General features: G+C 40.8%; 1 protein-coding gene across 1 annotated transcript in view; it reads right to left on the reverse strand.

The window, feature by feature from the left end:
• Positions 1–14,620, reverse strand: part of CRYZL1 (crystallin zeta like 1) — a 55,426-nt gene that overhangs the window by 23,648 nt on the left and 17,158 nt on the right. The window contains exons 5-8 of the mRNA XM_015424943.1: positions 14,299–14,343; positions 11,081–11,149; positions 3,667–3,800; positions 2,506–2,617 (exon numbers count right to left, since the gene is read on the reverse strand). Of these exons, the coding sequence (XP_015280429.1) occupies positions 2,506–2,617; positions 3,667–3,800; positions 11,081–11,149; positions 14,299–14,343 (360 nt within the window). The remainder of the gene's footprint in view (positions 1–2,505; positions 2,618–3,666; positions 3,801–11,080; positions 11,150–14,298; positions 14,344–14,620) is intronic.

Genomic DNA, 14,620 nt, shown 5'->3' on the forward strand with positions numbered 1-14,620 from the left:
GTAAAAGAGGAGAGCGCAAAACTGGGCTTGAAGCTCAACATAAAAAAAACTAAGATCATGGCATCCGGTCCCATCACTCCTTGGCAAATAGAAGGGGAAGTCGTGGAAGTAGTGACAGACTTCACGTTCCTGGGATCCCAGATCACCGCAGACTGTGACAGCAGCCATGAAATTAAAAGACGCCTGCTCCCTGGGAGGAAAGCGATGGCGAACCTAAACAGCATGATAAAAAGTAGAGACATCACCCTGCCAACAAAAGTCCACATGGTCAAAGCAATGGTATTCCCAATAGTCATGTATGGCTGCGAGAGTTGGACTATAAGGAAGGCCGAGTGCTGAAGAATAGATTCTTTTGAACTATGGTGCTGGAGAAGACTCTTGAGAGTCCCTTGGACTGCAAGAAGATCAAATCAGTCAATCCTAAAAGAAATCAACCCTGACTGTTCCCTGGAAGGCCAGATAATGAAACTGAAGCTCAAATACTTTGGCCACCAAATGAGAAGGGAGCACTCACTGGAGAAGAGCCTGATGCTGGGAAAGATTGAAGGTTAAAGAAGATGGGGATGCCAAAGGATGAGATGGTTAGACAGTGTCATAGATGCAACGAACATGAAACTGAGCAAACTTCAAAGGATGGTGGAAGACAGGAGGGCCTGGCGGGAGCTGGTCGATGGGGTCGCGAAGAGTCGGACTCGACTGTGCGACTGAACAACAACAAATGTTATAAATATTTTATGATATATTGTTCTAGTCTGAAGTCCAACTGTTCATAGTTAAATTTCCTGTGAAAACAATTTTTAACCTGGTTCAGAAGTGTATTTTGTTTGGCTAGGGAAATGCCATTAACTAGCAATTACCAGTTCAGTTCTCCTTTTTTCTGCACTGTGTAGACTGTTTCATTTTTCACACTTTTACAAAATCAAAAGGATCAGCTCTCACACTAGATGCCGCAGCTGCAACATATAGCAGAGTACAGTACAGAAGCTGTCCAATGACGTAACTGCCATTTACTTTATATGAAGTTTGCAAAACAGTTTCAGAATGAAGGGACAAATGAGGAACTGTGGAGCTTTATGAAGATGGGCTGTTCTAAAAGGGGTAAGGCATCCATTCACTAGTTCCATGGAAATGCAATTGTGTAATAAAGATAAGCCTTTAAAATGGGATGCATGCTTAAAAAACAAACAAAAAAGGAGAGTCATCTGGCACCCCTGTACAAAAAATGTCATTAATACACGAGGCAAGTCATTGGGAGATGGAGAAACTTTGCAGCTGTTTCATTAATGAAAAGACATTCGTTAATTATGCCAGAATCCATCTGTGCAATTTCCCCCCTGAATTCTGTTGTACCTTCTTTTAGCAGCTTATTTTCAGAGGATATTGCAGGTTCTCAAGTTCTTCCACTCTGTAATCCAAGACCTACATTATCCAGCAAGAAGCACTGCTAACCACTTAACTCATCATGGGTCCTACTCTAATATCATGCTCACATGAGAGATAATTATGTGGACGTGTTAATGGACTTTTCCTTCCTCCCTCTACATTCTGACACAACACTTGCAAATACTTTGGAAATTGTCTTGTTTGAACTGGAACTCAAAGCAACTTACTTTTCTTTATTTCAGCCCCTGAACTTATAGTATTCAAACAAGCAGAATAATAAAGGAAGTGTTATGAACCCTCACAGGTCAGCAGACACTAGGTAGTGTGCCATTCATCCTAACAGCTAACATTATAAAAGTGGTGCAGCCCTACTTTTTTTGGATGGCTGACAGGAAAAACAAGTAAGCTACCAATAAATAAAAAGGCTACAAAGAAAAGAAAGCCACCTGCATTTTACAAATGTGGACTTCTGATTACTGTGATAAGAGGACAAACACAACAATCCTGAGCTCTAATATGGCATTTTTAAAAATTTATTAAAGGGTGTTTTATAAACTGGACACTTGTACATTTAGAATAAATGTTTCAATGATAAGGGCTTATGTGAGTTTTTAAAAAAATCCTATAGCTCATGCTTACACAATTCATGACGCAGACTAAACTGACTGCATATCGGAAGGCATGCACTGTGGCCTGCCAGCAGTTTGAACCCCTCCTCCATTTTCCTCCCAGATCCAAGAAAGGTCCAAAATACACAAAGCTTGTGGAGCAATCCTAAGTAGGCCTACTTAGAAGTAAGTCCCATGTTATGTAATGTTTTTTGCTCCTAGGGAAGTGCAGACAGGATTGCAGCTGTATTGAACCTCATCTGGCAACCATGCTGGTGGACTTCATGTTGGCTTAGCAGGTCAAAACTTTGTACAGGTCTGCTATAGCCAAATTCCCCCCTTCTCCTCTATAAAGTAGAAGGAAAATTAACAGAAATTATTGTCAAAGTCAAAAGTTTTATCTAGTGAGATTTCACTGTGTGTGTAAATATTAAGACTTATCATGAAAACCTCAAAAATGTATTCCAAGTTAACTTTCTTGTATGCTTTACTAGTGTCAAACAACGTAACTCACCCAAAGAAGGCATAAGTCTCTCAAGATACTCTTTGTCTTCCAGACTATACACAGTAGAAATGACCTTGGCTCCTCTATGTTGTGCTAACTGAATAGCTATTGTACCAAAGGGCTGCAGGAGAAAAAACATTTTTTTAAAAAACACACACTCACACTGAACATGTACACAAACTATCTGGGTCTAGGCCCCGACTTGACCCCCCCCCAGCGAGCGGCAGATGGTGGGGAGCATAGAAAGACCTTATAGATAAACAGTTGACAGGCCCAGTGGGGGAGACCATGGAGGAAGCAGAAGGCAGCCTACACCTGAGGCATGACTTCACTGACTGGCTTACTGAAGGGGCCACAGCCCCTTTGGCGGCAGCAACAACACCAGCAGAAGGAGGAAGAGAGTTGGGGAAGCTAACCGCCCACATAGGCCCAGGGGAATGAGAGCCTGCAGGTAGGCTGAGCCCAGAGGAAAGACAGGGAAAGGTGTCTTCCAGCCCTAAGCAACAGGAAGAAGCAGAGGGGGACTGGCAGTTTGGAGAGCACGTAACTGACCACCTCCCTTTATCAATTCCAGAGGAAGGTGGAGCCAGGGCTGGACCGGACCCAGGAAAGGGGTGGGCAGGCTACGAGTCAGATAAAAGGGAGGCTTCCAAGCCAGGCTGGGGAGGAAAGAAGGCTGAGTACATGTGACCCAGGAGAAAGAGTGAGTGAGTGAACCAGTTAAGGGAAGGAATAGGCCCATCCAGATGCTTGGTAATGTACTTGGCCTTCTTTCTGGGAAATTCAAACCAAACCAGGTTGAAAAAGAATGGACTGGAGGCAGGGAAAACCTGTAAAGTGGATGACTAGAGAATGATTTTGTATGGATGTTCAAAAATAAAAATAAAAATCCACTATAGTTTGGAAGCCAAGGTGGAGAAACACCTCCATATGTATTAAGCCTTTAATAAACCATGGATTATGGGGAGGGTATCCAGTGATAGTGAATTATGAAAAATTTCATCCCTTTTCTGGAACTCCTGGAGGAAAAACAAATATGGTTTCATGGTATTCCAACATACCTATTCTAGCGAGACAAGTGTACACTGAACGAACATTTAAGAAAAATAAAATAACTGTTCCCAAAGCAATCTTCATGGCATTTCATTAAACAGTATTTTTGTTACCTACACTTGCTCCATCCATTATAAGCACAGTTTTTTCAGGAGAGACGTGGGAAAGGTAGTGTAGAGCTGTGTATGCACGAACACCATCACGAATGGTCCCCACTGCTTTAGGCCAGGAGACCTTTTCAGGTTTATGAACTGTTTCATAAGGGAAAATGAGGGAAAGAAGAAGAGTTGGTTTTTATACTCTGCTTTTCTCTACCCTGAGGAGTCTCAAATTGGCTTACAAGAGCCTTCTCTTTCTCTCCCCACAACAGCCCCCTTGTGAAGCAGGTGGGTCTGAGAGAGTTCTGAGAGAACTGTGACTGGCCAAGGATCACCCAGGAGGTTTCATGTGGAGGAGTAGGTAATCAAACCTGGTTCTCCAGATAAGAGTCCACCACTCTTAACCGCTACACCATGCTGGAAAGAATAACACACATATCGGAACAAGTTTTAAACTAACGTTTAAGCTTGCTCTAGTTGTTTTCTAACACCCATTTTGACATAAAATGTTTAATTTGCTGTTTCTTGGGAATCAGTTAATTAAAGTGGACGGGAATAGGCGAATTTAACTCAGAGGACCATTATATCTACTACTGTGGCCACGAATCCCGTAGAAAAAATGGTGTGACATTTATAGTCAACAAGAGAGTGAGAAAGGCAGTAATGGGATACAATCTCAGAAACGACCGAATGATCTCGGTCCAAATCCAAAGCAAACCATTCAACATCACAGTAATCCAAGTCTATGCCCCAACTACTGATGCAGAGGAGGCTGAAGTGGACTGGTTCTATTTAGACCTACAACACCTCATAGAACTAACACCAAAAAAAGATGTCCTTATCATCATAGGAGACTGGAATGCTACACATGGACATCACCAGATTAGCAACATCGAAATCAGACTGATTATATAATTTGTAGTCAAAGATGGAGAAGCTCTATACAGTCAGTAACAACAAGACCTGGAGCTGACTGTGGCTCAGATCATGAGTTACTCATTGCAAAATTCAGGCTTAAACTGAAGAAAGTTGGGAAAACCACTAGACCATTCTGGTTTGACCTAGATCACATCCCTGATTAATATACAGTGGAGGTGAAGAATAGGTTTAAGGGACTAGATTTGATAGACAGAGTGCCTGAAGAACTATGGATGTAAGTTCGTGACATTGTACAGGAGGCAGCAATCAGCACCATCCCAAAGAAAAAGAAAAAGAAATAGTGAAGTGGCTGTCTGATGAGGCATTACAAATAGCTGAGGAAAGAAGGAAAGCAAAAGGCAAAGGTGAAAAGGAAAGATTTACCCAACTGAATGCAGATTTCCAGAGAACAGCAAGGAGAGATAAGGAGGCTTTCCTGAATGAACACTGCAAAGTAATAGAGGAAAACAACAGAATGGGAAGCACTAGAGATCTCTTCAAGAAAATTGGAAAAATCAAGGGAACGTTTCGTGCAAAGCTGGCCATGATATAGGACAAAAATGGTAGGGACCTAAAAGAAGCAGAAGAGATTAGGAAGAGGTGCCAAGAATACACAGAAGAACTATACAAGAAGGATCTCAATCCCCGATGGTGTGCTCGCTGACCGTGAGCCAGACATCCTGGAGTGCGAAGTCAAATGGGCCTTAGAAAGCATTAGTAACAACAAAGCTAGCAGAGATAACAGTATTCCAGTTGAGCTATTCAAAGTCCTAAAAGATGATGCTGTTAAGGTGCTGCACTCAATATGCCAGCAAATTTGGCAAATGCAACAGTGGCCACAGAACTGGAAAAAGTCAGTTTATTAAATTGAAAGCACTGCAAGATTTTAAAGAAAATGCTGGTTTTGATCTACCAGATTGGAGGACATATTATAGAGCATCCTGCGTGGTTTGGATGAGAGATTGGATTTTGCTTGAAAATCAAAGACTTTTAGCCCTAGAAGGGCATGATTAAAGATAGGATGGCATGCTTTTGTTTGGTATGGGAAAGCAGCTGGGCATAAATACTTTAAAAATCATTTTATAAGAAAATCCTTTTTATCAACTTGGGAAAAGATTCTACCATTGGTACATTCTAAAATTCCAAGATGGGTCTCACCCCTTGAAGCCTTTTCACAACCAAGCTTAATCTCACTGGACAAAATACTCAGATATGAAGATCTTTTAGATGATAAAGGATGCTTAAAAACAAAGGAAGAATTAACAAGGAAAGGTGATATTCTAAATTGGTGGGTAAGGGCTCAAATTGAGTCTAGATATGCTAAAGATAGAAAATCTGGTTTTTATTTAGAACAATGTGCATTTGAAAAATTGTTATGTACATCTAATGGTAATGATAATCAAGAAAATGTGTGTATTTTTAATGCAAATTAAAATGGAGGATGAAGTGATTAAAGATTGTATGATCAAATGGATGCAAAATCTAGGTTATAATATTGATCTTGCACAATGGAGTAAACTGTGGAAAGTGGATGTGAAAATGACCAAATCAGTTGCATTTAAAAATAATCTGCATAAGATGTTTTATAGATGGTACTTAACACCAGATAGACTGGCTAAAATGTATAAAAACATGTCTAATAGTTGCTGGAAGTGTAAAAAACATGTAGGTACATTTAGCATATGTGGTGGACATGTGAAACTGTACATGTTTTGGGTTATGGTGCATACATTTATACAGGCGGTTTTGCAAGCTTCATTACCCTTTTGACCAGAACTATTTTTACTGAATTGTATACCAGATGAGTTTGATAAAAATCAAAGATATTTTACAATCCATGTGGTAACAGCAGCTAGAGTCTTATATGCAACTTTTTGGAAACTTCCAACAATACCCTCAGAACAAGACCTAATAATGGCGACCATGGAAAGTGAGGAAATGGACAAACTCACTTTGATTTTAAAAGGGCAAATGGAAGAAGACTTTGTTGGACTATGGACTCTTTTTTACGACTGAATGAGAAAGAAATATAAAGATATGATTTCTTTGATATAATATGTAGTAGCCTGTATGAACTTCTAAAATTTCCACATCTCTTAGAAGTCTGATATGATACGTGAAGAAGAGTTACATGCAGAAGACTTATTATTTTGTTTTTCTCTTTTGCCTCACCCCTGTATACCTTAAAACCTAATAAAGTGTACTTAAAAAAAAAAGAAAAGGTCAGTTTACATTCCAATCCCAAAGAAGGGCAATGCCGTGGAATGTTCAAGTTATTATACAATTGCACTCATTTCACATGCTAGCCAAGGTCATGCTCAAGATCCTACAAGTTAGACTTCAGCACTACGTGGATAGAGTACTGCCAGAAGTACAAGCTGGGTTTCGAAGAGGTAGAGGAACTAGAGATCAAATTGCCAACATTCGCTGGATTATGGAAAAAGCAAGGGAGTACCAGAAAAACATCTACTTTTGCTTCATTGACTATGCTAAAGCCTTTGATTGTGTGGATCACAACAAACTGTGGCAAGTCCTTAAAGAGATGAGAGTACCAGACCACCTCACATGTCTCCGGAGAAGCCTGTATAAGGGTCAAGAAGTGACAGTTAGAGCTGGACACGGAACAACTGATTGGTTTAGAATAGGAAAAGGACTATGACAAGGATGTATACTGTCACCCTGCTTATTTAATTTATATGCAGAGTACATCATTCGAAATGCTGGCCTGGATGAATCACAAGATGGACTAAGATTGCCGGGAAAAACACCAACAACCTCAGATATGCAGACGATAGCACTCTAATGGCAGAAAGTGAAGAGGACTTAAAGAGCCTCTTGCTGAGGGTCAAAGAGGAGAGCATAAAAGTTGGCTTGAAACTCAACATAAAAAAACCATGGCATCCAGCCCCATTACTCCTTGGAAAACAGAAGGGGAAGTCATGGAAGCAGTGACAGACTTCACATTCCTGGGATCCAAGATCACTGCAGACAGTGACTGTACCAATAAAATTAAAAGATGCCTGCTCCTTCAGAGGAAAGCTATGGCAAACCTAGACAGCATAATAAAAAGTAAAGACATCACCCTGCAAACAAAAGTCCGCATAGACAATGTGATGGTATTCCCAGTAGTAATGTATGGCTGTGAGAGTTGGACCATAAGGAAGGCTGAGCACCGAAGAATAGATGTGTTTGAATTATGGTGCTGGAGAAGACTCTTGACAGTCCCTGGGACTGCAAGGAGATCAAATCAGTCAATCCTAAATGAAATCAACCCTGACTGTTCCCTGGAAGGACAGATACTGAAGCTGAAGCTCAAATACTTTGGCCACCAAATGAGAAGGGAGCACTCACTGGAGAAGACCCTGATACTGGGAAAGATCAAAGGTAAAAGAAGACGGGGACAGCAAAGGATGAGATGGTTAGACAGTGTTATTGATGCAACAAACATGAAATTGAGCAAATTCCAGAGGATGGTGGAAGACAGGCCTGGCATGATGTGGTCCATGGGGTCACAAAGAGTCAGACTTGACTGTGCGACTGAACAACAACAAAAGAGCAATATCTTGTCTATTACAAAAATAATAATTGACGAGTTGTCCAGTGATGTTTTTCAAGAGAAAACTAAATAAAACATTTTGCAAATTTGCCAGGTTTCTTTAAGCTAGCAACTTTATTAGCGGATATGTATGTTCTTTCTTTAAAATTATTCAATAGCAAACGTTCAGTTATTTTGTAGCATTTTTTTTAAAGAGTGTGATGACTGATTTTATAATCAAAAGTAAAAACCAGGATATCAGAATTTAGAAAAATAAGTACTGTAAAGTGGTTTGTAAAATAATTGTAAGTATTTTATAGTCAAACAGCTTCTTCCACAACTATGGCAGAGTTCAAAAGATGTATGTTGAGCCACTGTATGGTGTAGCATAATAACGGCTTTGAATAATGAGAATCCCAAGGCTCATTGAGGTTTGGCAGCAATTATTCCAAACCAACAAACTAAGGATTTGATGTAATAAAGCCATATAGACAGGAAAATCTGATTCTGATTCTAATTAAATGATATCCAGGCTGCCTAACAGCCAACTTTTGTTACTAAACAAAAAAAGATTGTGGTAGTAAAATGGGGGCAGGGAGACACATGCCGTCTGCACAGTATTCAAAACATCAATGAAAGAGCACTCAGTTCAAGACTTGTAACATTATAATGAATATCTGTTTCCTTTCCACATCCATTGGTGCAGTGGTATAGTTCAGTCAGTTAACTTAAGCACTCTTAACTCTAAAACAAGCCTGATTGTGTTTGTTGGGCGAGGATCAAATTGATGCTGGCAAGTATTATACAGGCTTGTCGTTCCTGGAATGCTTTAAATAAATATTGCTTTCTTCATCCAACCTTCCATTCCCCTCCCTTCCTTTTCTCTGTCACTTCAAGTTTCATATAAACTGTATAGTTCTATGCAGAGTTATTCCAGTCTTAAGTCTACTGAAATCAACTCTGCATAGGATTACACTGTAAATTACTGAAAAACCTACATCTTGATAGCATAGCAATGTGAATTGAGGCAAACTGATTTCCATATGGTGTGGAGCACACACAAATATTTGTATAATTAATCCCAACATTGTTCCCTAGTCATTTATTAAAGACCACACAACGGAGTTTCAGAACTATTACACTAGGGCAGAATTAAATTAGAGTGTGTTGCTGGCAGACTTTTAAAGCAACATTTCAGCTTCCTGGGTTTTTGATATCTGGCAGAAATTTTTATAAACTTTAATAAAGGTGGATGTAAAGAGACCCTCATCTAAAAGGCCTCCTTATTTTTTATATTTTGAACTATTTCTGAAACAAAAGGAACAAAGCATCCTTCATTATAGTGCCCCTGAAGATCACCAATCTTCACTGAACAGTATTTGCGTTTGTATAAGATGGCATGAGAGCACTGTCTATGGTGATTAATCAGTGTGGCTCAGTCACACATGCCCGTCATTACTTGACTCTAGTGTCAACTAGGCTTGCCATGTGCCTACTGGCTACAAGAGAACTCCCACCCACAGCTCCCATTGCACACTGGCACTCTGGTGGGAACACCTTCTAGCAATGGCATCATACCACTTCCAGGGGAAACCCAGAGGTGATGTCATGTTGCTCCATGAATCACTGGAAACACTATAGTTTTATCACAGGATTTCTGGCAATTTCTAGAGAGGTATGATGTCATTTTCAGGTTTCCCCCGGATGTAACATAACACCATCACTCTACAGTACCTCCCAATATCCCTGCCCCCCTGGATTCCTGCTTGGCCAGCCACTGGCTAGAAACTCTATTGTCAACTAGTGATGAATATATACACAGATAACTGCCAGTTATAAAGGTCGATTTGGAGCTTCTTTTAAGCTGTGAGCAAGGAATTATAAGTAGGAAGAACTTTAGGCTCTTGCCTGACAGCCTATATGTACTTTAGCCTACAATTTTAATTATACATTATTTGCTTACATTCAGTTTGTGAAGAACAGCTTACAAAAATGTCAGTGTTCTTGGACAGCTGCTCATAAATAGATAAATGCTCTAATCCAATGGGAACTTTTAAGGTATGAGGAAGGGCATTCATAAGCAAAGCCAGACTTTCAACAATATTTTACTAATGGTGGCCTTCTCCCCACTGACCTAAAAACAAAACAAAACTGTGATACAGTTGAGAGCGCCTGCTGTTGGGAAAACAAAGGCCTGCTGGGCACCCTTAGGAACACCAGAGTGTGCAGTTTGCACTGGAAGGGGGAAAACTGCAAAATGACTTTTGGTCTATTAAAACCAGTAACTATTATTTCAGAACAAACACAACTGAATATAGAGAACAAGCACAGTGTGGAAAGGACTGCAGATCATCACTTAGATTTGCCTGATGACAAAAGCAGTTTAATGACAGAATTTGGGGGGAGGAGGATGACAATGGAATTCCAAATCCAACTCCCCACTGAGTAAAAAACCAATAACTTAAAAACTGAAGAATGCAACCCCACATCAAGTAAGTGAGATATTGGTATTATATCATGCTGTTTCCCTCCCTCTGCTTTCTGATCTTTTGGATTTGCCCAGTGGTCCCCCCCCCTTTAGTATGTAAATAATTCCTTCAAAAGTAAAACAAAGACACCCTAGAAAAAATATGACAGTTGAAAGCTCAAAAAAGGGTGAACACTGCTTTAAAAACTGCTTGTTTGAGAAGATTCAGGGTCAGTCAGGAAGACAGAGTGAAGCAAGAAGAGAAGACACAGAAGAGAAGTAAAAGAGATGAGTCAGCTCTTGTGGTTTCTCTTGGAAAGTTAACTCATAGACTAGTAATGTACTGCTACTATTGTTCAGAAAAAGCTTGATTACACAGAATTTAAAACTTCAGTTTAAGACAATGTGCATCTGCGGGCACTTAGCCATTGTACTTAAGTAGCATGTTTTTAAACTGTCAATTAGGCCTTTGTACCCAGAAAACTGAATTGTTAGCTAGTAGGAGATACATACCTAAATAATGCTCATGAATGACAATAACTTCACACAAACCAGACTCTTCTGAATCCAGAGGCAAAATTCCTGTGAAAACAAAACCATACTATTCAAGCCATATGGAACAAGTATCACATTTCCAAACAGAATCATTAGCCAAACAAATCACTATTAGCTTATGTCCATTCAACATAATGCAACTGCAAGAGATAAAAGCTGGCAACATCAGCATTCTTTGTCTACGTATCCCTTCCTATGGTTGATAACAGATGGGGCCATTCTACTTTTTATGAACACACATTTTACAAAAAAAAGATTTTTAAAATAAACTTTAACTACAGAATAATGGTTATGGAGCTAAATATTAGAAGAGAAGAAGAGATTGGTTTTATGCCCCGACCTTCACTTGGCGTTTCAGAGTGACTTACAAACTCCTTTCCCTTCCCCTCCCCACAACAGTGAGGTAGGTGGGGCTGAAAGAGCTCTGACAGAAACTGCTCTTTTCAAGAACACCTCTGACAGAACACTATGGCTTGCCCAAGGTCATCCAGCAGCTGTGAGTGGAGGAGTGGGGAATCAAACCTGGTTCTCCTAGATTAGAGTCCTTGCAGTTAACCGCTACACCAAACTGGCTTATTAATGAAACAACAACTACTTGCAAGCTTCTCACAGGCTTCCCTTTGGACAGCTACAGCCCACCCATTTCTGATGGGACAGGGGGAGCTATTTATCACTGTTTGTGCTCCATTTCCCATGTTCTTTCACTCCTTCCTCTCCACTTCTCTTAATACTTCTTTAAATAAGAACAGGAATGAGCAGATCTGGCCTGGGCAGACACCGTCACTCTTCATGGCACCCTTCTCTAGCAAAGGAAACAGCCTTGGACTTTTTAAAAAAATCTGGCACCATTAAAAATATTTTCTGTTCTTTTGTAGCCTCTCTGAGGATAACAGCTAAGGAAAATGGTCACACAGTTCTGCCCAGGAGCCAGTTAAGAAGCATCAATATATGTAATTCTCAACATGGACACATCTAAGGATACTTAAATCCTTTTCAGGACTTTAAAGGAGCACTTATAGAGGCAAGGCCTCAAAACAACTGCCAGGCAACTTGCTACCATGTGACCTGAATGATTAACCCAGTACTGTTCAACAGCAGCCACCTCATGAAAAGTCAGTGTGACACAGTGGTTAGGTTTTCAAGTTCAAATCACCACTCTGCCATGGAAACTTACTGGGTGACCTTGAGCCAGTGATATATTCTCAGACTAAATTGCATCACAGGGCTGTTATGATGATAAAATGGAGGATAGAAGAATGGTACAAGCTGCTTTGGGTCCCCACTGGGGAGAAAGGTGGGGTATAAATAAAGTAAATAAATATGGCTGAAGATGGGAAACATATTAAAGGTAGGTTGGCTGGTGGATGGGAGGGAGAGAAACAAACAAGGAAGGATGAGGATATGGAGGTTTCCAGGAAGACGGTCAGAGGAAATTGTGTGAGGAAGGGGATACAGAGGAAAATGAGGTGCTCCCCCAGAAGTCCTTGCAGGTTCAGAACCACACAACTGGGCCATAGTTCCCTCAGGTAGACGTTGCCAAGGGGAGTGAAACAGGAAACACTGAAAACTGGGGTGGGCAGACCAAAGGAGGAGGAGGAGGAGGTTGGATTTTTACCCCGCCCTTCACTTGGGAGTCTCAGAGCAGTTTACAATCTCCTTCCCTTCCTCTCCCTACAACAGACTCCCTGTGTGGTAGGTGGGGCTGAGAGAGCTCTGAGAGAACAGCTCTCAGTGAACTTTGACTGACCCAGCAGCTGCATGTGGAGGAGTGGGGAATCAAACCCAGTTCTCCAGATTAGAGTCCGCCGCTCTTAACCACGACACCAAACTTTTGGCGATGAGTGTGAAAGAGAAGGAAGCAGCAAAAAGGGAAAGACCATGAGGAATGTCAGGGAAGGGAAAGGAGAAATAGTGGTGAGGAGAAAATGAGAAGCCCCCAGCAAAGTGCTTGTGGGTCACCCACGTGCACCCTTTCTAATCCTCTCCCTGAGAGAGACTCCTGGGTGAACATTGGTTGAATCATTGATGACTGATAGGAATCACCTAAGCCCTGTGAGCTAGGATTTTCTAAAAGACAGAATGAGAGAAGACAGCTTTGTTTTATCCCAAGAACACTTGCAGGACTCTAAAGAACAGCTACCTGGGAAAGAATACTTGGGAAGTGCTTCAAGCCAAAAGGGTGGCAAAAGTTACCGATACCCCTCAGCTTCAACCATGCCCGCTATGAAGTGGAAATTTTTAATCCTGTGAGAATTTAATTGCCTAAATCAAGTTTGAAATTATGTATTTGTCCTCCACTCCTTTCCCTTTGAAGGTGGAGAACACTGTTCTCTTTACTGAAATAACAAGACCCTCACATTTGGAGGCTCCACTGGGATCTAAAAGAGTAAACTCCCACACCATCACCCTTTTATATGAGCAGAAAGAAAAAATGAGAAGGGGCCTTGTTAAATAGCTGGGGTCTGACAGAAATAAAACAGGCAGATAGAGAGGACCAATCTCTTCCCTACAACTCCCTATAAAACATTCAATTGTTGGCTCACAACAATCTGTCAACAGAAGGGACTGTGTGTGGGATTTTTGCCAATGCCCCTCTCCTGCTGCAGTCCCCACCCCCAGACTCACCCCTCATGTTGTTTCTGTGGCTCCCCTATCTCCTAGGAACAACGGTCTGGGGATTTCAGAGGGCTGCTGTGGGAGACAGGAAATTATCTGAAATCACTGTGTCACCTTGTGTAGCCAAATGTCAACATGAATCAGTCTGATCCAGCAGTCAGAATGCTGCAGTTGGATATGAAGATTAGATACAAATTTCCTGCTCAGCTATGAAGTTTGTTGGTATAGGACAAGTCTCTGTATCTGGGTGCATTGCTGTGAGACTAAAAATAATTGTTGGACTACTATGGAGGAAGAGTGGCATACAAATGTAACAAATAAATAATCCCTGTGAGCAGGGAGTTGGACTAGATGGCCTGTTTTGTCCCTTCCAACTCTGTGATTCTATGATTAGCGTCAAGAGCAAAATTTTCATTAGCTTCTAATGACTGAAATGTTTTGGAAGTCCTCCAAAACACTGAACAATATTTGAGAATGAAAACAAACATCCAGTGTTGAGGTCCTGATGCAGTTCTAAAATTTAAACATTTTAGTGAATTGCATAACACAGCAACACTTACCTACTACCTCATCATGTGGTTGAAAGAAGGACACTTTTTCCCCAACTTGAAGAAAACAACACAAAGGGAAAATAAGTTTCAGTTTAAACAAATTGTACTTTTTGAAAGAATCATATATACTAACAACGACTTACAATACAGTCCGCTGGCTATGATTCCTGGTCTTAAATAAACAGAAAGTGTGAGGTAGTGAGGGACAGTACTAAGATCCATGAAGGTGAAACAGAAAGAAAAATATTGGCAGAATTCTCTGAGATGGAGCTCAGTGTTCTCCCCCAATAGAAGGACAGTAGGTTAGTCATGTCCAGCAGCATATGCACTC

The sequence above is a fragment of the Gekko japonicus genome, unplaced genomic scaffold, assembly GCF_001447785.1.
Source record: "Gekko japonicus isolate JY-2015 unplaced genomic scaffold, Gekko_japonicus_V1.1 scaffold1770, whole genome shotgun sequence".
Classification (NCBI taxonomy): Eukaryota; Metazoa; Chordata; class Lepidosauria; order Squamata; family Gekkonidae; genus Gekko; species Gekko japonicus.